The 23,528-nt window shown below is 38.9% G+C and overlaps 1 protein-coding gene across 1 annotated transcript in view; it reads right to left on the bottom strand.

Annotated features, from left to right (window-relative positions):
- The window catches only part of LOC120574493 (cytohesin-2-like), a 43,454-nt gene that overhangs the window by 18,639 nt on the left and 1,287 nt on the right, over positions 1–23,528 (bottom strand). The window contains exon 2 of the mRNA XM_039824833.1: positions 1,791–1,858. Within this exon, the coding sequence (XP_039680767.1) occupies positions 1,791–1,830 (40 nt within the window). The 5' untranslated portion in view covers positions 1,831–1,858. The remainder of the gene's footprint in view (positions 1–1,790; positions 1,859–23,528) is intronic.

Here is a 23,528-nt window from a genome sequence, read left to right as displayed (position 1 = left end):
GGTCGGCATAGCGATGTTTGCGCATATCCAAAAATCTGTTGATATCCAGAGGCCTGTACTACAAAGCAAGATTTGGCTTTAACAAGGTAACTTCAGGTTCAACCCAATTTTGTATATCACGATGGTGGATCACTTGTTACCGGGTTAAATCACTGTGGTGACTTATGCTGAACACCTATCCTGCTCAGGAGCAGGTTACGTTGGAGATTAGAGATCAACCGGTGTAAAAGCACCGCCTACTGACCAATCAATACTTCATTGATAATGGCGTCACCATTCTTAGAAGATCCGGTGGAGCTTGGTGTGCGGAGAGAGAGAGGTGCACTCATAAAAGTTAAAACATTTAGAGACCGACAACCCCGTTAACATTCCCTGATGGGTATTTTTATGAAAGATATAGATTTTAAGCGGAGGGCATTCCGTATAGGTTATTTGTCGGCTTCTTGAGCCGTGTGTTGCCAATGCGCACATTGGTTTGAATTATGTTTTTATATTTTTATTTGCTCTCACGATTGCTTACCACTGCCAGTGTTGCAACTGACATAATAGGCGAAAGCAATGACATTTTATGGAAAGCACAAGTGTAATTATGGCCAGATCTTGCCCTTACACTCTACGTTACATTACACACTTTCACTGGCAATCACATCATAGCCACGCCCTAATTTTTTTTCGCCAATTTTAAAATCAACGAGACCATAATTCAAAAAATGAACATCATTCTGTGTTGCAGAAGACTTAAAACTAGCGATTGAGACCATAAACTCATTATGAAAATGTTTACTGAGGTAATAAATCAAGTGAGAAGTGGATCACTTTCTCATAGACTTCTACAGAAACCGACCTCCTTTTGCAACCGCACGTGTCGCCCCCTGCTGGAATTCAGATATAATGCAGGTTTAAGGCACTTCCGCATTTGCAGCACTTCGCCGAACCGGATGCGTTGTCCATTAATATACAGTCTATGGTTTTGCCTGTAAAACCGTGTCTGTGTTCTTCATATTTATGTAGAATTATGGTTTCCTCTTCTAATGTAGAATATTTCTGGTAGATGTTTGCGAATGGTCAGCTGTGCAAACACCGCCTCTTTTATGTGAACGCGTGCGTCACTGGATTGGGAAACCCTGGGTTGATTGAACTAGTAGTTAACCACCATCGTGACACAGCTTATTTGGGACCTCTCGGTTGTTAGGGTTAGGTTAGTTAGTCAGGTAACTGAAATAAATCCAGGGCATGTTGATCTTGATTCGTAATACAGGCCTCTGGTCTTTGATAATGTTTAAAACTCGCTGTGTTTCTCCTTCTTATCGGGTCTGCAGCCTTGCAAACTGTTGGCTGATTGGTTTGTGTACAGAAACCATAGCAACGGACGGAGCTGACCACAAGCTTGCGGTAAAAAGCCCAATTGAGATGCATATTCCGAATGCACTGTATACGTGTCTAACACCCAAATAATACTGGAATATTCCACGTCTTAATCGGAAAATGCTATATTTTGAAAAAGGCCTTATTCGAAATGTCCAACCGGAATATGCTGTTTACATGACCTGTATTAAATTCAGAATATTGTCATATTTGTAATTATAGGGGAATATTGGTGTGAATGTAAACGTACTGAATGAAGCGTTTGTAACTCACAAAATGCAAAGTGAGTTCTATCCACTAAACCACACAAATGATTTAACTAATACTTTAAATCACCTCACAATAAACTTGGTATTTGTTTTTGAACAGCAACTTTCCGTAATAATATAAAGTAAAGATTAAAAGGAATAATAATAATAGCGTACCTTTCCCCCAGAGGAAGCTGTCTTTTCTTCGTATAGCCATGTTGTTGATGGTGTAGAGCGACTGATGGCTGTGCAGGAAACAAGCTGAGTGTCAGAGTGAAAAAAGGGCCGGCGATGAAACTGAAGAGACTCCAAGTTCACTCAACAGTCTGTTGCTACATTTCTGGTGACGTGCACAACAAAATGTTGACATACAGTCTGTTTATGGGGACATTTCTTTAAGAAACACAGATTCATTCATTAGAACCCTACAATTACTATTATTATTTGTCTTGTGACAAATACTAGCTCTACAAAAATGACTGCTAATACTGTACTACTATTACTACAAACATTAAGTGCCTTACAAAAGAATAGGATACGATATGACAAATATGCATGAAAAGTAAGGCACAAAATAAGAGCCACATTTTATTTTTCTACTTCAATAAGGTAGGAATGTAATTGTATTCACCACTTTCCCAATATGCTACAATCACATTGTTCTGTTTTACCACAGTGGTCTGGTAATTTGGCAACAAATGTATTTGGTATTGTATGATAGCGACCAAATAACCATGCCATTTGTTTTTTTACGAAATGGTCTCAAACTTGTCTTCTTATTTAAGCAGGAAGTAAACAAAACTTAAACAGAGCGGGTCTTCATTCATTTCTAAATATGAGGCCCCACCTAGTGGGTGCTTCACATTTCTTAACACTTTCACAGTGTTGTATAAGGTACAAATCATGGTGTATTATTACGTTTTCACTTACTCACTTACCGTATTTGTAGGAATGAAAAACAAGAACTGAAAGCCTTTAGGCTCTTTCTCTATGCTGCCATTCAGCATGTGGCATATCTTTCTAAAAGTCTGGTCAGGGTGCATTTTGTTGCTTTGTGTTGCTTGTACGGCTACATGTACTGAAAAAGTGAATATTCCTGCTGTATTGTTGTGCTTATGTTTTGCTGTTTCATGTTGCATGGCATGGCTTGTACTGTACACTGTCTCGAGAATGCTTATTTTGTAGCATTTGCTGTCTTAATGGCATCTTGTTGTCCTCTGTAAAGCTTAATTTTAACCATCACCTTATTGGTTTCAAAACATCTCGCCAAAGGACTTGAAAATTAGCCAGCTCATTAATACTTGGCACATTTACAAAAAGTTGATTAATGTGCGTTGTCCTTAAATGAAGTATTCAACATTTCTGTTATTGTCAACAAATAACACGAGAAGACCAAAACCAACAATGTCTTAAGCCCTATTCGCACGGGATAAGTATTACCTGGTGACCTCCAGTCATTTGTAATAATTGCGGAGGTTATCTGTGATCTTAATCCCGTGCGAATCGGTCATGTCTGTAATTTGTAAAGTAATAATTCCCCCGCAAATGACCTACCATATTTCGCCGAAAACGGAGGTCCCGTGCGAATCGGCATCTCTGATTTGTCCAGGATATGGTGGGGCTTTTTTGTTTTTTCAAGGTACCTATTTCCTTCTTTTGCGCCTTTTTATCCATCTTTCGCGAAGAATGGAGGGTGCGTTGGAGTGTTTTGACAGTGTTTTGGGTGCTGGGTCATGTCGCTATACATCATATACAATTTGCAGAAAGAGAAAGATGAAAACCACAAGTGCGAAGACAAAAATAATGATTAGATGGCGATGGATGACATGTATAGCAGCATGCGGTTAGTATGTATGTTTGTATCATACATCTAGAGATAACGACAAGACATCTCCAAACAATAGATTTTAACCTGGTGAAATGTTTGGTTTTATCCATCTAACCGGACCCTGCTTGACACCACCCGGAGAAAAAAGTGAGAGAAAGCAGGGCTTGACATTAACTTTTTGAGGCACTTGTCCTTCGGACAAGTACATTTACGTTTCACTTGTCCATGCATAAAAGTCACTTGTCCGGGTAAAGATTCATCATTTTATAAAAAAAATTGTGTTTTGCTAATGCAGAATTTGAACAAACCGTTGAAAGCATCCAAACACTATCAACATTAATACAATTCTGTTGAAACAGTAGAGACAAACGTGTCCCAACAATAGATTTCCCCTTCAACAAGAAAAAAGGATCTCCAGACTCCATAATACAAAGTAATATGTTGCACGCCGGTGTGCAGAAGTTATTATATTGAGATTCTAAGTCAGTATTTTAAAGTTTGTCATTACTTTCAGATTCCTAGTCAATATTCTAAGTTACTTAGTCAATATATTGAGATACTAAGTCGATACTTTGAGATATTGAGTCAATATATTGAGATACTAAGTCAATATTTTGAGATAAATCAATATATTGAGATACTGAACAATATAGTGAGATATTAAGTCAATATTGAGATACTAAGTCAATATTTTGAGATAAATCAATATATTGAGATACTGAACAATATAGTGAGATATTAAGTCAATATTGAGATACTAAGTCAATATTTTGAGATAAATCAATATATTGAGATACTGAACAATATAGTGAGATATTAAGTCAATATTGAGATACTAAGTCAATATTTTGAGATAAATTAATATATTGAGATACTAAGCCAATATATTGAGATTCTAAGTCAATATTTGACAGTTTCTCATTACTTTGAGATTCTTAGTTTATATTCTGAGATACTAAGTCAATATTTTGACCAGAGGTAGTGGTGACTTGAACTTCTACTATATCTAAAATAATTTTGTAGACATACAATGGATTTTGCCACTAAATGTTGGTGTTAACTTTTTTTATACAATTTCACAAATTTCTACCCGGCAGAGGCTGATTTACCGAAAGGATCCTTTTAAAAAGGTGTAGCTACTTTACAGTTGATTATTATCTGATATTTAATCTGCATATTTTATTATTATTTTTTTCAAAAAGGAGCAAAAAAAACGACATTATAGAACGGCTTGTTTATTGCTAAGGCAAAATTAAATGATTTATTAAAAATGTAACAACAATAACAACCACTGGATAGGAAAAGGGTATTTTACAACAACTTTGAATGCAGCACAACGCTGGCGGGGCGAATTTCAAGTGAACGCAACATCTGTGTTTTTCCGACAACAGCAGCGGCACACTGTCATATGTTCCTCTCCAGTGAAATACAGACACACACACTTTTACACTGTTTAGCTGTCAGCATTTTAACTGTTTACTCCAGCTGCTAGCTAACGATAGGCTAACGTTACTTGCTGTTGAGTGTAGTGTTAACTAGCGTAACATGCGGCGATGTTTGGTTGTTCTCGTCCGTTCCCCGTGCGAGCATCCGAGAGAAGCGCAGGCATTTCAGTGGGCACCGCGTTGCAATTCGGTCCGGTAGATAACGGTCATTAAGGCACCGGGTCTCTCCTTTTCTGTCAACGATGTGGCGAGGAGGTAACGTTAAGGCGGAGTTAGCAAGCCAACGTTAGCTAACTAACACCGGCAGGTTCACCGTGCTTTCATGCTGCATTGCTTCCAGAGAACGAGCTGAACAGGGGGCTGGGTTTAACGTTAGCGGTCCGCTGACCGGTATTGCGGGGGAAAGAAATTATCGTTTCAAATCTGTAACATAGACGTAATGAGTGGCACATGACGTGAACTAACATGGCATTTTAGTTTGTTTGAGTTTTAACTTGTCCAGTGGGACAAGTAAATTTCTCTTTCACTTTCCCTACAAAAAATCCACTTGTCCCGGACAAGCGGACAAGCCTTAATGTCGAGCCCTGGAAAGAAAAAGGAGAGGACGCAGTTCGGACGATGACTGACTACCCGGTTGAGATTGTGTGCGTGTGTGTCCTCGAGATCTGACCACACACAAACACACGTAGCAGAGCTACCCACACCCATGTTTCTACTGTTGCTTAATGTCAGTAAATTCGAGTAAAATCACAGGCTTCGCTTATCCCGTTCGAATGCGCCAGATGAAAATCAGACGTGGGTGGGTAATTTATAATTCACACGAAGTCCCTAGATAATACTTATCCCGTGCGAATAGGGCTTTAGGCCGTTTCATTACTCTCTGACTATTCAGTCAGTGACTGAGACTGATGTTTTGCTAATAAAACTTTATAAGTAAATGTTACATATATTTCACTATTTTTATTCATAGTGTTGTTGATCTGTAAGTTTACTATATATATTACTGTGTTACATCCTATGTGGAATTAATGTTGATCTTTCACTGATTCTTTGTTTCTTCCTGGCATGAGGGACAATTTAACAATGTTACTTGACAGTTAATCTGTACCTTTATGAATCCAGTTTTCCAAATTTCCTGTCATTGATTTTGTAGTCCAACATGTAGTTACTTCCTTGCGATTGTTAGTTTGGAAAGAAAAATATTTTAGACAATGCAAGTTATAAAAAGCGTGTGTATGGGGGAGTTTAGTTCTGTGCAATAAGGCAGATATTTTAAACTTCATGAGTCAAGATCAGTGTGTATTTAAAGTAGGATGTGAGTATTTTGTGTGGCGGATCATCAACTATATCTGACTTTCTTGACTTGATCTGACCTGAAACAAAGGTCACTTACTGTAAGAATAGTGTGACTAAATGCTTGGCTAAGAATATATTTTATTTCAGTTTGAAATGGACATTTTCAAATTGCACTGATCACTTATAACATATTGCACTTCTTTTACGAATGTGCCAGGCTGTTTACATGAATCTAATCATATCCTAAAATTGTCTGTGTGTCAATCACTGCTCATGCACACGCATTCATTCTCCCTTGTGGGGGGAGGGGCTTAGGAGACTGTTTGGGCTTTAGCAGAAAGGGGGGGAGGGACTGAGAAGATGTCGATGTTCAAATATTTAAGTCCTGGATCTTCACAATCCTACCTACAGCACCTTTAAGCCAATTTCCCCTACTGTCAATCATCAGGAGCATTTGTTATAAGACTGCTGTCGCCTGTTCTGTCTGACATGCTGTCATCCTTCGTAATGGCTTAAATCATTGTGGTCTTTTGATCATTATGAGGAATGCATTGTTCCCAGAATTACATATTTAGGAGAATAGTTTGTGATAAGACAGGCTTGCCAGAACATCTACCATCAATGGATTATTGAACAGGCCTACTGGGCCAGAGCCTTTGTCTGAAGTGACTGTTAATATTTCCTGCTGGAAAGTCAATCAAACTACAAAGAGACAAAAAAATGGCTGCAAAGAGATGGAAAACTGCTGCAAAGAGGACCAAATGACGACAAAGAGACACAAATAAATGAAAGAGATGCAACTTGACTGCAAAACAACCACAAATACCCTCAAAATGAGCACAAAGAGACACAAATTGTCACACAATTGTCTGCAAAGAGACAAATTGACTCAAAACAACCACTGAGAGACTCAAAACGGCCACTGATAGGAGGGGTAACGACTGTGCCCAGAGGCCAGTTGTCTCAAGACACAGTCCCATTTTTACCTAGTTTTAAATTCCGTCCTGAGCAATATGATCACAAGTGGACAGCTCTAAGTAAAGGTGTGAATGTACTTGGGACACATTGAGAACACAATAACTTCTAATCCCTCAGACCATTTGGAGGTGGTCTAGGCCACATATGGCCACATTCTTATAGCAGGGTATATGCGTCGCCTATGTGTCCTATCCACATTAAGGACCCCCTATTCAACTGTGGGCGGAACTAGTACTCATTCAAAGTATTTCTCATGTCACATAAACTGGAATTTTGGAAGCTATTATCATACTGTCGATGATGTTTTTATTCCTGTGCTGCCGGCTCTTATATCCCCGGCTGTAGTCATCACACATTTCTAATGTTTGATTTATGCGAGAGTAACAACTGACATTTATACACACACACACAGGGTCAACCTACCTATATGCAAATGGTAATAATTTAACCTAGGTGTTATTCACATATCGAGCGGAGAAATGAGATCTGATCACAAGGGGGTTCTCAGGACGCATTTAAAGACACATTCTGCTGCCTGCTGGAAACAGCTACTTAGAGCTGTCCACTTGTGATCGGATCACTCAGAACAAGTTTTAAAACAAGCTGGAAACAAGCCCTGATTACTGCTCTACTCTTTATAAGCCATATATCAGTCAGAGCAAACATAATCACATCTAAAGTGGCTTTCAGCAGCTGTTGTTGATAGTCACACACATCAGCAGCAAGTCATAAGGAAGAAGCATTAACTTTGGACACGCTGCATAAATCGCAGGTGCACAAAGTGCGTCGGATGAGAGGGACGATTGTGTGATTATTAAGGGACAATTGTGTGACAATTGAGTGATTATTAAGGGGCCATCCGTCCCAATTTCTGGCAATTAAAATAGCTCCACTTGCAGAAACAAGTGCACTAAGTGTTTTGATTTGTCATCGGGATTCAACAACCGCAAGCTACCTTAACCCTTTCTCTGCCCCACATCACCCAACACCTGCCAATCAGACACATTTGTGAAACTGGTTTAAAATACTCCTAAAAACACAGGACTTTCACCCAGGAAACACAGGACTTTCACCCAGGAGACCGGGGATTGTGTCCCACGTGTCACGTTTCCTAAACTCAACCTTCACTTTCTTGTTTTACTAAATCCAACCCCATTGTATTTTTCCTATCCCAACCAGTTCTTCTTTTCCTAAACCCAACCTGTGTGTCACGTTTCCTAAACTCATCTAACGCTTTCTTGGCAATAACACGCCACGTGGCATGTATGTTTATGTCCGCTGTATACAGCGTAGACATACACGCAAATCTGTATACAGCGTAGACATACACGCGGACATGCTACTTGGCTTAAGAAAGTGGCCGTATTTATTTACACGAAGTCATGATATCACGTTGGAACTAGGCAGACACAGCAGTTTTCATCAGACTCACCGTGGGTCGGGTTAATTAAGTCTACTGCTAACGTACAACACTAATAACATTACAGTCACCAAAATACCCCCGCAAATCAAATCCATATTTCACCGTTAACCGTCAAGCCACTAAATCTGTATGGATATACACTGTAAGTCAGTAGTAGGCTATACAGTGGAGTTGCATATTAAGTGGTTTGGGGTCCTTCTGTAAGTAATTTTGGGGTAGAATTTGCATTTGAAGAATTCTACAAGCAGCAATACCACAAGCCAAGCAATCGGCCCATTCCAAACAGGCACATTTTCAACGGGCACTATACTAGTAATACAAATGCTACCTTATCAGATTAGAGACCTTCAGGTGACAGGATTCATGTATCCATGGGTCTTCCATACAAGTGCAACTTGTAACCACAAGGAAGACAAACACAAGTGCAGACACTTAAGCCTTTAAACCAACAGTCAGACAACATGATTTAACACAGCAGATTCTGGTTAAATATATTCAAAGACCTGAAAAATTTAAGCAAACTTCATATTTCTCTTCACTGCCTCAAGCAGGGATTCTCAAAGATAAGCAGTCGGTAGAGAGAGAGGTCATAACAAGTGAATGGGTGGATGTGATGCCTGGTTACCTGCTGGTGGGAATACCAGCAACAACCTGGCTCATTCCTTGGGGAATGCTTGTGTCTGCTGCAGTGTGATCAGTACCATGGGGTAGATGGTGGCTTGTGAGAGGATAACTGTCCTTAAATAGTCCCTTCATGTGTTCTGATTTATCACAGCGAGTCAAGATATTCACAGCGTATTTGTGTTCACAGATGCACTTTAAAAGTTCCCCATGTTGTGAGAATGACCATGTTTTGATGCATGATTGTGGAACTGGCTATATTTTTGAAGAATGTGCAGTTATTAGAAACAGACGGACCAAAGTGGCTGAAAATGTTATTTCCATTTATATATTTTATTTATATTTTGACCATAATGTCTTCTTTGCTTTTCTATCTTCACAGTTCACCAAAAGGGAACATAAAAACATCATAGACCACAACAAAATATCCTTCTCTGTGCAGCCACCTGCCGATATTTCTTTTTTTCTTACAGTTTTTACCTTACACTCAAGGAGCAAATCATTGGCCCATATGTGCATCTCTATAAGCACAATGTCAGCCTCACACTTTTTGGAAAACAATACACACAGTGTTTTGCAAAACACTAAACACACTTGAATACATTAGACACAGAAATATATCATGATGTCTCTTCCTCGCAATTCCAAAGCACTGACTGTCATATTACCACAACTATGAGCCAATCTGTGAAACGCAGCCATCAGGTGCGCAAACACATGATTGGTTACAGTAATTGTACACACAGCAATCAGGTTTACAGTTTTTCTTGATTTCTTTGACCTGCTTAAGGAAACTGGTATCCGCTTGGTTTTCATAATCACTGTCTCAGCAGAGCAGAAGACACCTCTTGCAAATGTGTTAACCCTTTCTCATTGGATTGACACATTTTCCCCACCATTTTGCAGAACAGTTACAGTTTTTTACAACTTTTTACAACTTTCCCACAATTAGCAAAACCTTACACTCAAGTAGCAAAACACTAGCCTAGATTTGCACAATTGTAAGCACATTGTCAGCTTCACACTTTTTGCAAAACATCACACAGTGATTTGTTAAACACTAAACACACTTGTATGCATTTGACACAGAAATTTATCATGATGTCATTTCCTTGCAATTTCAAAGCAAAGGCTTTCAAATGAACACACCCATGAACTATTTGCAACACAGCCACCAGGTATGAAAACACATGATTGCTTAATTGTAGACACACCAATCAGGTTTAAGCACTATATAAAATGCAGCAGGTAAGTTCACCTGCCTTCAAACAAAATGGAAGGAGTCAGAAGAAGAAGACTGAGAGTGAGAGGAAACCAAAGAACCACAAGGAGGAGAAGGAGGTAAAGGAAGAGGAAGACAGAGGTAGAGGACGAGGTGGAGGTAGAAGAGGAAGACGGAGAACCGAATTGCCAAGGCCAACTTATCAAATGAATCACTAGTGAACCATGTTGTGAGATCGAGGGAGGCTGGACTAAGAGTTCAGCCAAATCTTAGTAGATATACAGTGGCATTTGTCATAAGGACATTTCGACAAGGAAACAGGTAAAAGAAAATCTGTCTACACTTACATTACAGTTTTTTCCAACTGCTTACACACAAAATCTTTTCATGTCACACGATTTTTGAAACCTCTCACTCAAAGTGCAAAACTACACAGCAAATCTCCAAAACCATAAGCTATTTCTCAGCCTTTCACTCAGTTTTCAATTGCATAAAACACTTTTTTCAAAACATTAAACACAATTCTCTACCTAAGACACAAAAATCTAACAAGAAGTGACGTGCTATCCATTTCTAAACACAACCAATCAAAATGCTACACTTATTTACCAGGGCACACACACACACTCCTCACATGTGCAAACACATTATGTCATAACTGAATACTAACCAATCATTGCTTTAGTATAGGCCTATACAGAGGCCAAAGGTCAGATTACCTGTTTGGAACAATGGATGCCAACAATAGACAGAGAGCAAGAGGAGGAGGAGGGAGAGACAGGGGATAACAACGCGGAGGAGGAGGAGGAGGAGGGAAGAAGAGGAAGGAGAGCCATTTCTGATGAGATCAGGGAGAGAAGCCCATCTTGAGTAGCTTTACAGTGGCGTCCATACTGCATGCAACTATCTAATGACTATTTCAGCATTACAAATTAATCAGACTTTGTTGTGCACAAAGTGCATACAATTCTGTCCCCCCCCCCCCGCCCACACACAAGCACGCACAAACACTCACAACACACACACACACACACACACACATATTCTTTATTCTAAAAATGATACCTTTGGTTTACATATGTTTATACTTTTTTTTTCTTGTTTCATGCTACTGTATACAACACTGGGCTACTCTTACAGACGTAATGTTTTGCAGACGTAATGTTTTGCCCAATACTAATAATATTTTCTGTTTTACTGTAACATTACATTGTTTTTTACAGTGCACTTTTCAACCACTTTCAGCAGACTACTTTCTCTCTAGAACATTGTAGATATAAGCCTATGAAAGACAAAAGAGCTTTAGATTTAGAACAACAGTGTGTACATGGTATATCCAAAAATTTACTATTATGAAAAAAGTGTTTGCCATTTGATGCAAATGCTTCATTTTGAGATGTGTTTATGGTATTTTGAATGCAGTGTTTCATTTTGAAGGAGATGTGAGGCATTTTGCATTTTGTGTGTGCAGTGTTGGGAATTGTGTGTAGAGTTTTGAAAAAAGGAGACATAGTTTTGAAAACGTGTGTAAGCAGTTGGAAAAAACTATAATCAGCTGCTCATTGTATGTACCATATCAGCACTTTTGATTCTCTGGCCAGATCCAGCTAGGCGAAAAGATAATGTCTAGTATTTTCTGTACTTTTTCAGATCTTTTTTTTTTGTTTGTCTGTTTTTTTCTGTAATTGTAAGCTGTACTGGATACGGTATATTATGTTTGTCTGTTGTTTGCTGAGCTAACAGTGTTATGCACGAAAACTGGGACTTGTTTTGTTGTTGATTCTCCATGTTGACTTATTTGGGTATATGGAGAGAAATAAATTACATTTTCCTCAGTCTGCAGCATTGGTCTTGTGTAGTGTTTGGTGAACTTAATTTATATTTTCACTTTCTCTGTGTAGTTCATTTACTGAAGTAAGAATTGCTAAACGTGTTTTAGGTTAGCAACTAGTGTGTATATGGTTCAAACATAATTAAATCAAATGAAACGTGTGTGTTTCATATGGTAACAAAATATGTTTTTTATAAATTAGTGTATAGTTTTTGCAAGAGTGTTTCATTTTGCAAAGGGTCTGAGGTGTTCTGCTAATTGGGTGTGTGGTTGTGCTAATTGTGTGTAGTGTTTTGAAAAAGACTGTCCCTGTTTCAAAATTGTGCTTAAGCAATTGGAACTAACTAAAACTAACTATTAAAAACTACCCACATCAGTATGAAATCACTGAAGCACCTGTTTGACACTCCTTCACACAAATCTTCAATTAGCAATCGGTCTGCAGGGTTAGGCCAGGTCAAGACAGAAGAGACTGAGTATCAATAGTGGCTATTTCTTATACTCTACAGTAATAGATGTTTATACTTTAGATTTTATTTTGGTTAACATGTATTTTGTGTAATATTTACTAATATTTCAGTTTTCAGCCACAGTTTGAAAATAAGAATCAATGGAATCAATTCTGGATCCAATTCTTTGCATTTAGGCAAATATGACAACAAATGGCACTGGCATGAAAGCTACGTACAGTAATAGGCTACAATGACATTGGTGCACTGATTCGCACTGAGTGCTATATTTTGTATTTTGTTGTCCACTGTGTAATGGTTGATTGGAAGAACTCATACACTTGTTTGCAAGTTGTGTTGTTTCAAGGCAAAATTTGTTTTTTCTTGCATATTTTAAATGTTTTGGCACGGTTAGAGCCTTTTGCAAACAAAATGTGTCATTTTGACCATGAGTTTGAGTAACTGGTTCAAACTGAATTAAGTCATATGAAACGTCTGTGTTTCATATGGTAACAAAATATGTTTTTTATAAATTAGTGTATAGTTGTTGCAAGAGTGTTTCATTTTGCAAAGGGTCTGAGGTGTTCTGCTGATTGGGTGTGTGGTTGTGCTAATTGTGTGTTATGTTTTGAAAATAGTTCTTAAAAAAACTGTAATAACAAAACAGTTCCTTCTCCTCCTAGAAATGTTTTAGTACAGAAAAATAGGGCAGTCAGTACTCAAGGTTGGATGATAAAGTGTCAAACAAAACAATCAATGTACCTTTGTGACAGTCATGGACACGTTCTTTTTCAAAAGCAACATCATACCACCTGCCTTTTATTCGTCGGTCCTAAACCCTGAACTGAATGTTGTTTAGCAGATAGAGAGATTCATTTACTGAAGGTTTTTTACTGCACTTAGACAGAAATAAACTCCCCGTTCTGGTTCTCATGGTTTTTTTTACGATAATTTTTCAAGCCTCTGCTCTGCAAGGCCGTGGTTACGCCTGTCTTTTCAATGCGACTTCTGTCATCCAATCATGCCATAACGTATTAACCATCAAGTCCGTGCGCTCTGAGATCGGATCTTGCTCACACTGGGATCTGATCAGCCAGACCACATGCCGAGGTGGCCGGGCTCACATTATGTTCGGATCTAAGTGAGGTGTGGACAGCATGTGGGCACAATCCAGGCAATTTATCAAACGTAGGTCTCGCATTAGTCTACACTCACCTAAAGGATTATTAGGAACACCCTACTAATACCGTGTTTGACCCCCTTTCGCCTTCAGAACTGCCTTAATTCTTCGTGGCATTGATTCAACAAGGTGCTGGAAGCATTCTTTAGAAATGTTGGCCTATATTGATAGGATAGCATCTTGCAGTTGATGGAGATTTGTGGGATGCATATCCAGGGCACAAAGTTCCTGTTCCACCACATCCCAAAGATGTTCTAGTGGGTTGAGATCTGGTGACTGGGGGGGCCACTTTGGTACAGTGAACTCATTGTCAAGTTCAAGAAACCACTTTGAAATGATTCAAGCTTTGTGACATGGTGCATTATCCTGCTGGAAGTAGCCATCAGAGGATGGGTACATGGTGGTCATAAAGGGATGGACATGATCAGAAACAATGCTCAGGTAGGTTGTGGCATTTAAATGATGCCCAATTGGGGGCGTAAAGTGTGCCAAGAAAACATTCCCCACACCATTACACCACCACCACCAGCCTGCACACTGGTAACAAGGCATGACGGATCCATGTTCTCATTCTGTTTACGCCAAATTCTGACTCTACCATCTGAATGTCTCAACAGAAATCGAGACTCATCAGACCAGGCAACATTTTTACAGTCTTCAACTGTCCAATTTTGGTGAGCTCGTGCAAATTGTAGCCTCATTTTCCTATTTTTAGTGGAGATGAGTGGTACCCGGTGGGGTCTTCTGCTGGTGTAGCCCATCCGCCTCAAGGTTGTGCGGGTTGTGGCTTCACAAATGCTTTGCTGCATACCTCGGTTGTAACAAGTGGTTATTTGAGTCAAAGTTGATCTTCTATCAGCTGGAATCAGTTGGCCCATTCTCCTCTGACCTCTAGCATCAACAAGGCATTTTCGCCCAGAGGACTGCAGCATCCTGGATGTTTTTCCTTTTTCAGACCATTCTTTGTAAACCCTAGAAATGGTTGTGCGTGAAAATCCCAGTAACTGAGCAGATTGGGAAATACTCAGACCAGCCCGTCTGGCACAACAACAATGCCACGCTCAAAGCTGCTTAGATCACCTTTCTTTCCCATTTTGACATTCAGTTTGGATTTCAGGAGATTGTCTAGACCCTTTTACCTTTGAGTGTGCATGTTCTAATGTATAGGTGGTGTTTTAGTAATTAAAAGATGACTGCTTTGCAGGCAGTAGCTCAGTCAGTAGGGAGTTGGGTTGGGAACCGGAGGGTTGCCGGTTCAATTCCCCGTACGGACCAAAGTACGGTGGTGGACTAGTAGCTGGAGAAGTGCCAGTTCACCTCCTGGGCACTGCCAAGATACTCTTGTGCATGTATAGGTACTGTCACGGTGCTTCTTAAAATGAGTGAAAAACAAGGACCCTTGAGTGTGTTGATCCACTATCAAAGTGCTGCAGCTGGATTCTGGAAGCAGGACTCTTGAATAAATATATATGAGTTCAGTTATTAGTTTGATAGCGTGGGTTTACCCAGGGTACTCTAGTTTCCTTCCGAACTGAAATATGTTCTTAATTGGGCTATTCAATAATTAAATTAATTAAATTTTCATTTTGGCCTTCAGAAGAACTGCAGCTTAATACATTTCAGCACTGGTTTAGTTGCCTTTGTTTTGGGGGGTTGGATGTGATGAAAATAAAACTGAGGTTTTACTGCTCCTGGCTGAAAAGTTCCACCAGAGACTGAGTACGACCATTTCACTTTATGTCACTTGTAATGGGGTAAACCTGCAAAACAAAGTGGCAGTGCCTACTTTACTACTCTACTTAAAAGTAGAATGTGTCTCATGACACTTCTCAATGAGATTGACAGTTTAGGCTGGAGAAGGGCTGATGCAATCCCCTCATGGTGTGGAGAAAAGACACTAATAATCATCTCTGAATCAAAGGAAAAGCTCATCTCGGCCAACTGGACATAATTAATGCACAGACCCGGCTGTAAACACACTCTAAGTTGAAAAAAAAAAAAGAGTCAAGGGTCCGCTGAGAGTTTTTTTTTTTTTTTTTTTTGCAGCAAATGAAAAAGCGCTGAGAAAATAGCGCTGATATCTGAGCAGAACATGCAGCGAAATGTGCCGTTCATTTATGAATCACATTTACACAGAAACAGGAGAATCAGTGCTGCTTCAAATCAAGTTCAAAGAGGATTTCAATAAGCCTGTTGATCATCTTTTAATCTCTTTACACATTTGGAAATATTGATTAATGGGAGTCTATGAAGATCTGATCACAAGAGACTGTAAACTGTAAACATAAAAAATGCAGTGGAGCATGCATATCGCCTTCCATGCTCTAAATTATACAAAAGCCCAGTAACCAGTGGAATGCAACTAAGTACATTTACTCAAGTACTACAAATCTGAGGTACTTGTACTTCACTTGAGTGTTTCCCTTTAATGCTACATTATATGTCTACCCCACTACCTCTCAGAGGTAAATAGTTTATTTTTTACTCCACTACATTTATCTGACAGCTTAAGTGGCTTTTCAGATGTTGTTTTTCATCCCCTCGCTGTCCAGTAAAAACCACGTATCTCCAGATGTGTTCATGTAAACATGTTTGTGATAAACTGAAGGATGAAGTGTTCCTTTGTGTGTTGAGAAAATGATCCTACTTCTAAATAAAGTCTTTAAAAAAGCCTCTTGGATCAGAGGGAAAATGCATTGTCACAAAGCTGGAAACAGTTGACTTTTTAGAGATACGTGGTTCTCACAGGACAGCCACGCTACACACATATGATGATCTTATAGAATATGATGCACTGCTGTAGATTAAACCACCCAACAACATATTAAGGACATACATTAGCACAACCTCAAACATTAATGCAGCAGTAATGTTAATCCACAAACATCAGATATAATAGGAAAACACTTACAGGGAACATTTTACTGCACAACCTTTCACACTTTTAGTATCTTTTGCTAATAATACTTACTTTTACTGTTAATTATACTTTACGTAATGTTTTGGATGCAGGTCTTTTACTTGTAGTGGAGTATTTTCACACTGTAATGCCGTACTTCTTTGACTTCACCAAATGTTCTGAATACTTCGTCCACCACATACACAGATATGGAGATACATGCCAAGATTTAAATAGCAGATACCAAATGACTTCCATCTAATTGATCTCCTTACTGCTTGATCTCCATTTGTGGTTTTGACATTTTGAATTCATGTGAGCTGCCAGAGGAACAAAAAGTGGATGAAACTAAGAAGTGGCGCTGTAAAGGTGACTGAAAAGAGAGCACTTATCTAATCGGCATATCAGCTGGTTCCCGTCAAAGCGGATAAAAGAAGTATGGGAAACTGCTTTACTTTTTAATTTAGAGGAGTGAGTGATAAGCACTCAACCTTAAGCCCTTCGCCACACCTGAATACAAAAACACACAAGCTTTGATTTTTATTTTCAATTGTGAGAGTGGAGGAGCTGTGGTTTTTAATATGACTGACAGCCTAGTAAAAAAACCATTATGTAAATAAAAATAATTTTTATGTTATATAGAACTGCATCCAACTACTGTATGGGACTAAATTCAAACTATGGCTCCTTTCTCACCTCCACACAGCTAGCCGATCACTGTGTGAAGTATGTGTAAATGTCGGATTGTCGGTTAAGGCAAGTTATAGACATTGTCGGACACAGCTCTCCCAATTCCGACATCGGGAAGGTGTAGTGCGACGGGGTTTCTGATGGACCATACTGGCATCTTAAGAGTCTACAGCCATGCTAGTGTCTCTATAAGGCTGTACTTGGCACAGTGTTGCTTTGAGCTAAATGTTAACGTCAGCATGCTAATATGCTCACAATGACGATGCTAGCATGCAGATGTTAAGGTCGGAGGAAATCATAGAATAATTGGGCACTATTGGCTCAATAATAATAATAACAATAATACAAAACAGTACTATTAAATTAAATAAATAAGTTTACAATAAAAGTGCTCAGGTGTGGTAGGCTTCCAACCGCCGTCCATATCCTCCCCATATGCATTTTTACAGCCTCCCTCGGTCTCTCTCTGGCTGAATATGAATACGGCTGAACAGCCATGTCAGTCAAAACACTGCAGCTACCAGTGGCTTGTAGTTCTACCTTCCAGTGACTGGAGGACGGAAGTATACAGTAGGAGATTTGCTGATCCCCAGAGACAAAGCGAACGTTGGAAAGAACAGACGTCTTTTTTCACACCATATCCCTCATTCAGATATAGAGATAAGGTTGAAAATTGCTGAAATGTCCCTTTAAAAGCTGCAGTATACGTAGATCTACAGATGGTATAACAAGTTTTCAGTGCACACAATCAATATATGTTAGAGAGGACATAGTGTGAATCAACAGAAGTACATTTCCAGGATAATTGCCTGACGGATGTCCCTCACCTTCCGCTCTCTTCTCTGTGTGAAAATTTGGATCTTACAACAAGGCATGGAATTTTTGGTTCTTTTGGGAAATTATTGTAAAGATTTACAAAGAATATATAATTTAAATATCTCACGTTACTGTATTGTGTGAACAGTTCATTTAATATTGTATGTGGCGTTTTTGTTGGCGGGATGCAAATTTTCCACCAAAATAAGTTCCTTACTGAGGCCATTTTGCAGAGCCACCGCCCAGTGCCCAAAGTGATTGTGGTTGGTTTAAAGAAATGCAAACCACCCAGAGCGGTTTTTTTCCTCCTATCCCAGAATGTATGTGTGATGTAGCCAGACCTTACTCCACAGCGCTGTGGAGATTGGTCTGGCAATGCGAAACTGCAAAAGACATAAAACCTTTTTTATCACAGAGGTAGATTGTTTGATTGATTGTTTTCCCTGTAGGTTTTGTAGTAACTGCTTGCTGGTGAAACCATCTGTTTTCATAATTAGTTTTTTTTTACCTGCACTGAGCAAGATGGTTGTACAATCAATCTAAGTCTGTCTGGAAGAAGGCTGTGTTTCTAAATTCCCACCGAGACACTTTAGATGTAGCAGTTTGGTCAAAATGAAATGTCGCTTTGAGGTCTGATTAGTTACTTTAAACAACAAACTCCTGAACAACAGTGAGCAGACTGCGAAAGAATCAGACTCAGAGAAGGTATTTTTTCAAAAATAAACTGAAATCAAAATGTAGTTTCACTTGTATACTTATTTGGTCAAATAGTAATGGAAAGAGGCTGTTTTAGTAGTGGGCTACATTAATGTTCTCCTGGAGGCATAACATTTTGGTTCCGACTGACATCCATGCTACAATTCTGTATGTTACTCTGTAGGTTTTTCTGTTTGTTTATAAGTGACTCCAGAATCAGTTACTCTGTGGAGTGCTGAGGGTACTGGACTACTCATTGATGGTACTTTTGACAGTCTACTTATTGTTCACCACAGAGGCCCCCACTCCCAGAAGCGTTAAGCTTAAGACACTACTAAATTTGTCCAAAAACCATTTATATCTTAAAGTTGATATTTCTTGCATAAAGTGAGCATAATTCAAATTCCAGTGCATTGCTGTTGCCTCTATTCCCTATAGTTTTCAACAGTATGATACATTGGTGGTACATCTGAAGGGGTTGGGTTTATCCATATATGTATATCACAGAACAAGTTGGGAAACAATCACACATTACAACGTGATTTCTGGCCATTCAAATTTAGATTTTCAAAGTAATACTTCATGACGGAGCCTGTGTAAACGTAAATGTATAGATTATAACATCAACATCCTGGACAAAATGAAAAGGCATCTTTGAGGTACATTAGCTGATTCCTTAGGGAGCACTAGGCTGTATTTATGCGTTGTTCTGGATGTTGTCATCCTTTAAATTGAGGGAGAAATCCATTAACCAAATGGGAAATAGCAGACAACCAAAACAGACATCAATTCCAGCATCTATTAACAAAGGAAACTATATTTTCCCTTGTTTTTGTAGTTCTTTTCTTGCCCCAAAAAAAAGTACAATATTGAAATGAAATGGAGTAAATGTATAAAGTCATAGAAAATGTCTTTAACCTTTAACATCCCTGTTTGCGTAAAAGACTTAGAAATAGCTGATGGATTGCTAGGACCTTGAAGCCCATTAGTGAGAGAAACAGCGGAGATCTCATTAAGAAGATCCTTTTTTTGTTTTGGCTCGGCGTTCGCCCACGCCTCATGATTCACATCTGACTCATCAAAGTTTGTGCAGAATTATAACAAATGGCTAAATAGCTAAACGTCCAAGAGAGCTGAGACATGTTGCTTTCTATGTGGTGGGGATGATTCCTCAACTCGCTGGCTTACATACACCCGGCGTGCCAATCTGTCTCTCTTCTTTAAGGCTGCCAATTTAATTACACAATTATTACATCTGGTGATGGACACAAGGTGGAAACAAAGACATCCCTATTACCAGGCTGATTCAGGGGATTTTTTAATGTGACACTTTCATTGACTTTTTTTCTTCTACAGCAGGGAACCGGTTTGCCATTTACAGCGATGTTATTTGTGCCGATGACGGCAGGCAGTAACGGACATGGGCACTACTCATGACCTTTCTGGCGCTGTAGGAGTCCATTCCCCAAGGCGCTGTACCTCTCCCACTTCACACATGGCTACACGATAAAGAGAGTGTTACACAAAAGCTCTATCTTCTGCTGGCTCCGGACTGAATAATTAGATGGATAACCTTGATTTAACCAGTTGAATGCTGCGGCCTCTTTCACTGTGAGTTCTTGGATTATATGATTGCATGGTGAAACTAAAAAAAATATGAATAGTAAAAAGCCTTAAGTTCCCACATAATACAAACATGTGCAAATAACAGGCATGTGGTTACAGCCATACCAGCGAACAAGTGAATACACCTACTCTTTTTATTTACTGACATTTTGTGTGTAGGATTTTTAAATGCATTCTCCTTCTCTGTTATATACTGTACATGCTGTAAACTTTTGGATTTCTGGGTGTATTTTTACTACTCACCCTGTCATTGGTTTTCCATTTATTACCAAACAGAATGGAAATCATTCAGAATATGTTTGAGTTGTGTAAGATCAAGTCTTACTTATTAATATTACTCACATCATTGTTGTGCGGTGATGCAGTTTTTTTGTTCAGACAGATTTGAAAATGGCATAAAAAATGCAAACCCGTGAAGTGGTTCTTTTATGTGATGAATTTAAAGTTATAATCCTAAAGTCCTTATGTTTGTGAAATTAAACCCGTCTTTGATATTATTTATGGTCAGCATTTTTTCAGCAATTGCCCATGAATGTGTTTTCATTCTGTCATTATCTCTCATCTCTCATACAGTACTTTTCATTTTAGTTGGTGGAGTCCGATAGATTCAAATTGCAAACAAGTATGACATCCAGCTTTACTATTTTATCTCACTTGAAAACAGCGTCACTATTTACTCTTAACTCTCCCAATACCTTATCAGAGCTGAATAAGTTTAATTTCCTGCTGCTGCTAATTCACATTAAATGAGTCACACTAGGGTGGCTTTTATTTTTATTGTGAAGCAGTCACAGGAAACGCAATTTATTTACCACAGCTGTTAGCACTAAACATAAATGCATCTACAACAAAAGAAATTTTTTTTGAAAGCATGAAAACCAGATGGTCATGGCATTTAAAACGTAAGTTTGTTTGGCTGCACTGTAAACTGAAAAGCCGGTTGCTAAGGGAGACTTGTGCACTTGATTTAATCTCTGAGGTGCATAAAAATGTGCAAAATATGAGACACTCAGGTGAATCCAGTTAAAGTAACTATGAGGAACTTTTAAATATTTCTAAAACTGTTTATTTTCCATCTGATGATCATAAATGACCTGTAACAGCAAACAGCTGGCAGACCGGCTCCACAGTAACACATTCTGACAGGTCACAGATTTCAGAGTAACACCAGAAAAGCCTGTGTTTGAGTATCCAGCCAGGTAGACGGTAGCAGGATATTTCTTTATGTAGGCCTATTTGTATTTTATTTTATTTTAGAAGTTTTCTGCTGTAGCTATGGCTGATACTTGGGCAGGGCCATCACAGAAAAAAGGAAATTAAACGAAGAACAACTAAAAGCTAAACGGGAGAGTGACAGACGAAGACAATTACGGGATTGTAAATGATTAATAACCGACCCTGAATTGGCCCTCTTCCTAGACAGGTATGTAATATGTCTATTTCAATTATGAAATTCCTTTACAATGCGAGGCGTGGTTGTACGTCAGTAGCCGACATAAAATTACATCGTCCTTCCATTTAGTGCCCAGTTTTTCTTTCTTTTCAGTCCATGTTTGTGTTGGCCTACTAATTTCTTTTTGTCCCCCTGTACTTGTGTAAAGCGTCCTTGGGATTCATGAAAGGCGCTATATGTAGTATTATTATTATGTTGGTTGCTACAACAAACTCTTAATGCCTTGGCTCCAGACACAGTGACAGTGATAACATTACCCGGTTTAGCTCACGAGACATCCAAAGTAGGCTAAGTTACTGTATGCAACACTTGAAATGCAACGATGCATCTGTAACATATTCTCTCATTGTAAATTAATGATTTTCTGTCTGAGCAGAACATTCATTGCAACTATATGACCTCCCGGTAACGATAACTCAGTTATACAGTGGGTAATACACGTTTTCCTCTCGTGGACATTACATTTCAGCACCAGCTGGCACTCGCTAGAAAAGATCTTTACGACAGAAAGGTCTAGTAAAAACACTACCGCTTTTGTTCAAAGGGGCCGCTGAAATGAAATACACAAAGGCAGTTTGTTGAGTGGTTTTCTAAATATACAAGTAGGAAAGCGCTGCGCTAAGAAATGTCCGCCCACTTTCTGATGCAGGGTACACTTTCTGTAACTGCCTGTGCAGAGGGCACTCTTATGTAATGGCAGTTTCATGTGAAATGTGAAATGAATCTTAATCTGACAGACCACACACACACACACACACACACACATATGCATCAACAGATGGGCTGATCCTCACTGTTCTCATCGTCATTTTAACGACAGCGATTGCCTCATTTGTAGCCTTGAAAGAAGATAAATCCTTTACAGCAGAGAACGGTTTATGGGAAAAGTGATAATGTCAGAGGGCTACTTCGACACACTTAACAATCTATTGATCTGTTGCACTGTTGCTAAATCCATGCATCTGAAAGGCAGATGTTGATCTGCTTAACAAGATCCTCGGCACCAATCAGCCAGATCTGTAGCAACAAAGCAGGAGCTATATCATCTACAGGCTGTGAAATACCCATGTACGGAGAGCTATAAAAAAATATTATAATAAAAATGCCTGCTCTTATTTTATTTACAGCACTAAAAACAATTTTTTTTAATTTTTTGGGGGGGCATTTTATCCTTTTATTTGACAGGACAGCTGAAGACATGAAAGGGGAGATGAGAGGAGTAAACCGCTATATATGGGCACCCACTCTACCAATTGAGCTATGTGGGCACCCACTAAAAACAGTTTGTTGACCATCTCATGAACATTGGGTGTGCATATGATATTATGACTCGTTTAGAATCAGCTTTGCAGTTTTATTGCATCAAGTAATAAAATAAAGATAACTTTGGCTGTTTGCCATTTGTTGAAATGTAATACTGACAGGTGTTTCTGTTATTTTGTCCACCCCATTTATCAGTGAG

This window comes from Perca fluviatilis, chromosome 15, assembly GCF_010015445.1.
Source record: "Perca fluviatilis chromosome 15, GENO_Pfluv_1.0, whole genome shotgun sequence".
Classification (NCBI taxonomy): domain Eukaryota; kingdom Metazoa; phylum Chordata; class Actinopteri; order Perciformes; family Percidae; genus Perca; species Perca fluviatilis.
The sequence above is the reverse complement of the archived record's forward strand: the minus strand, read 5'-3'. Positions and strand labels throughout refer to the sequence as shown.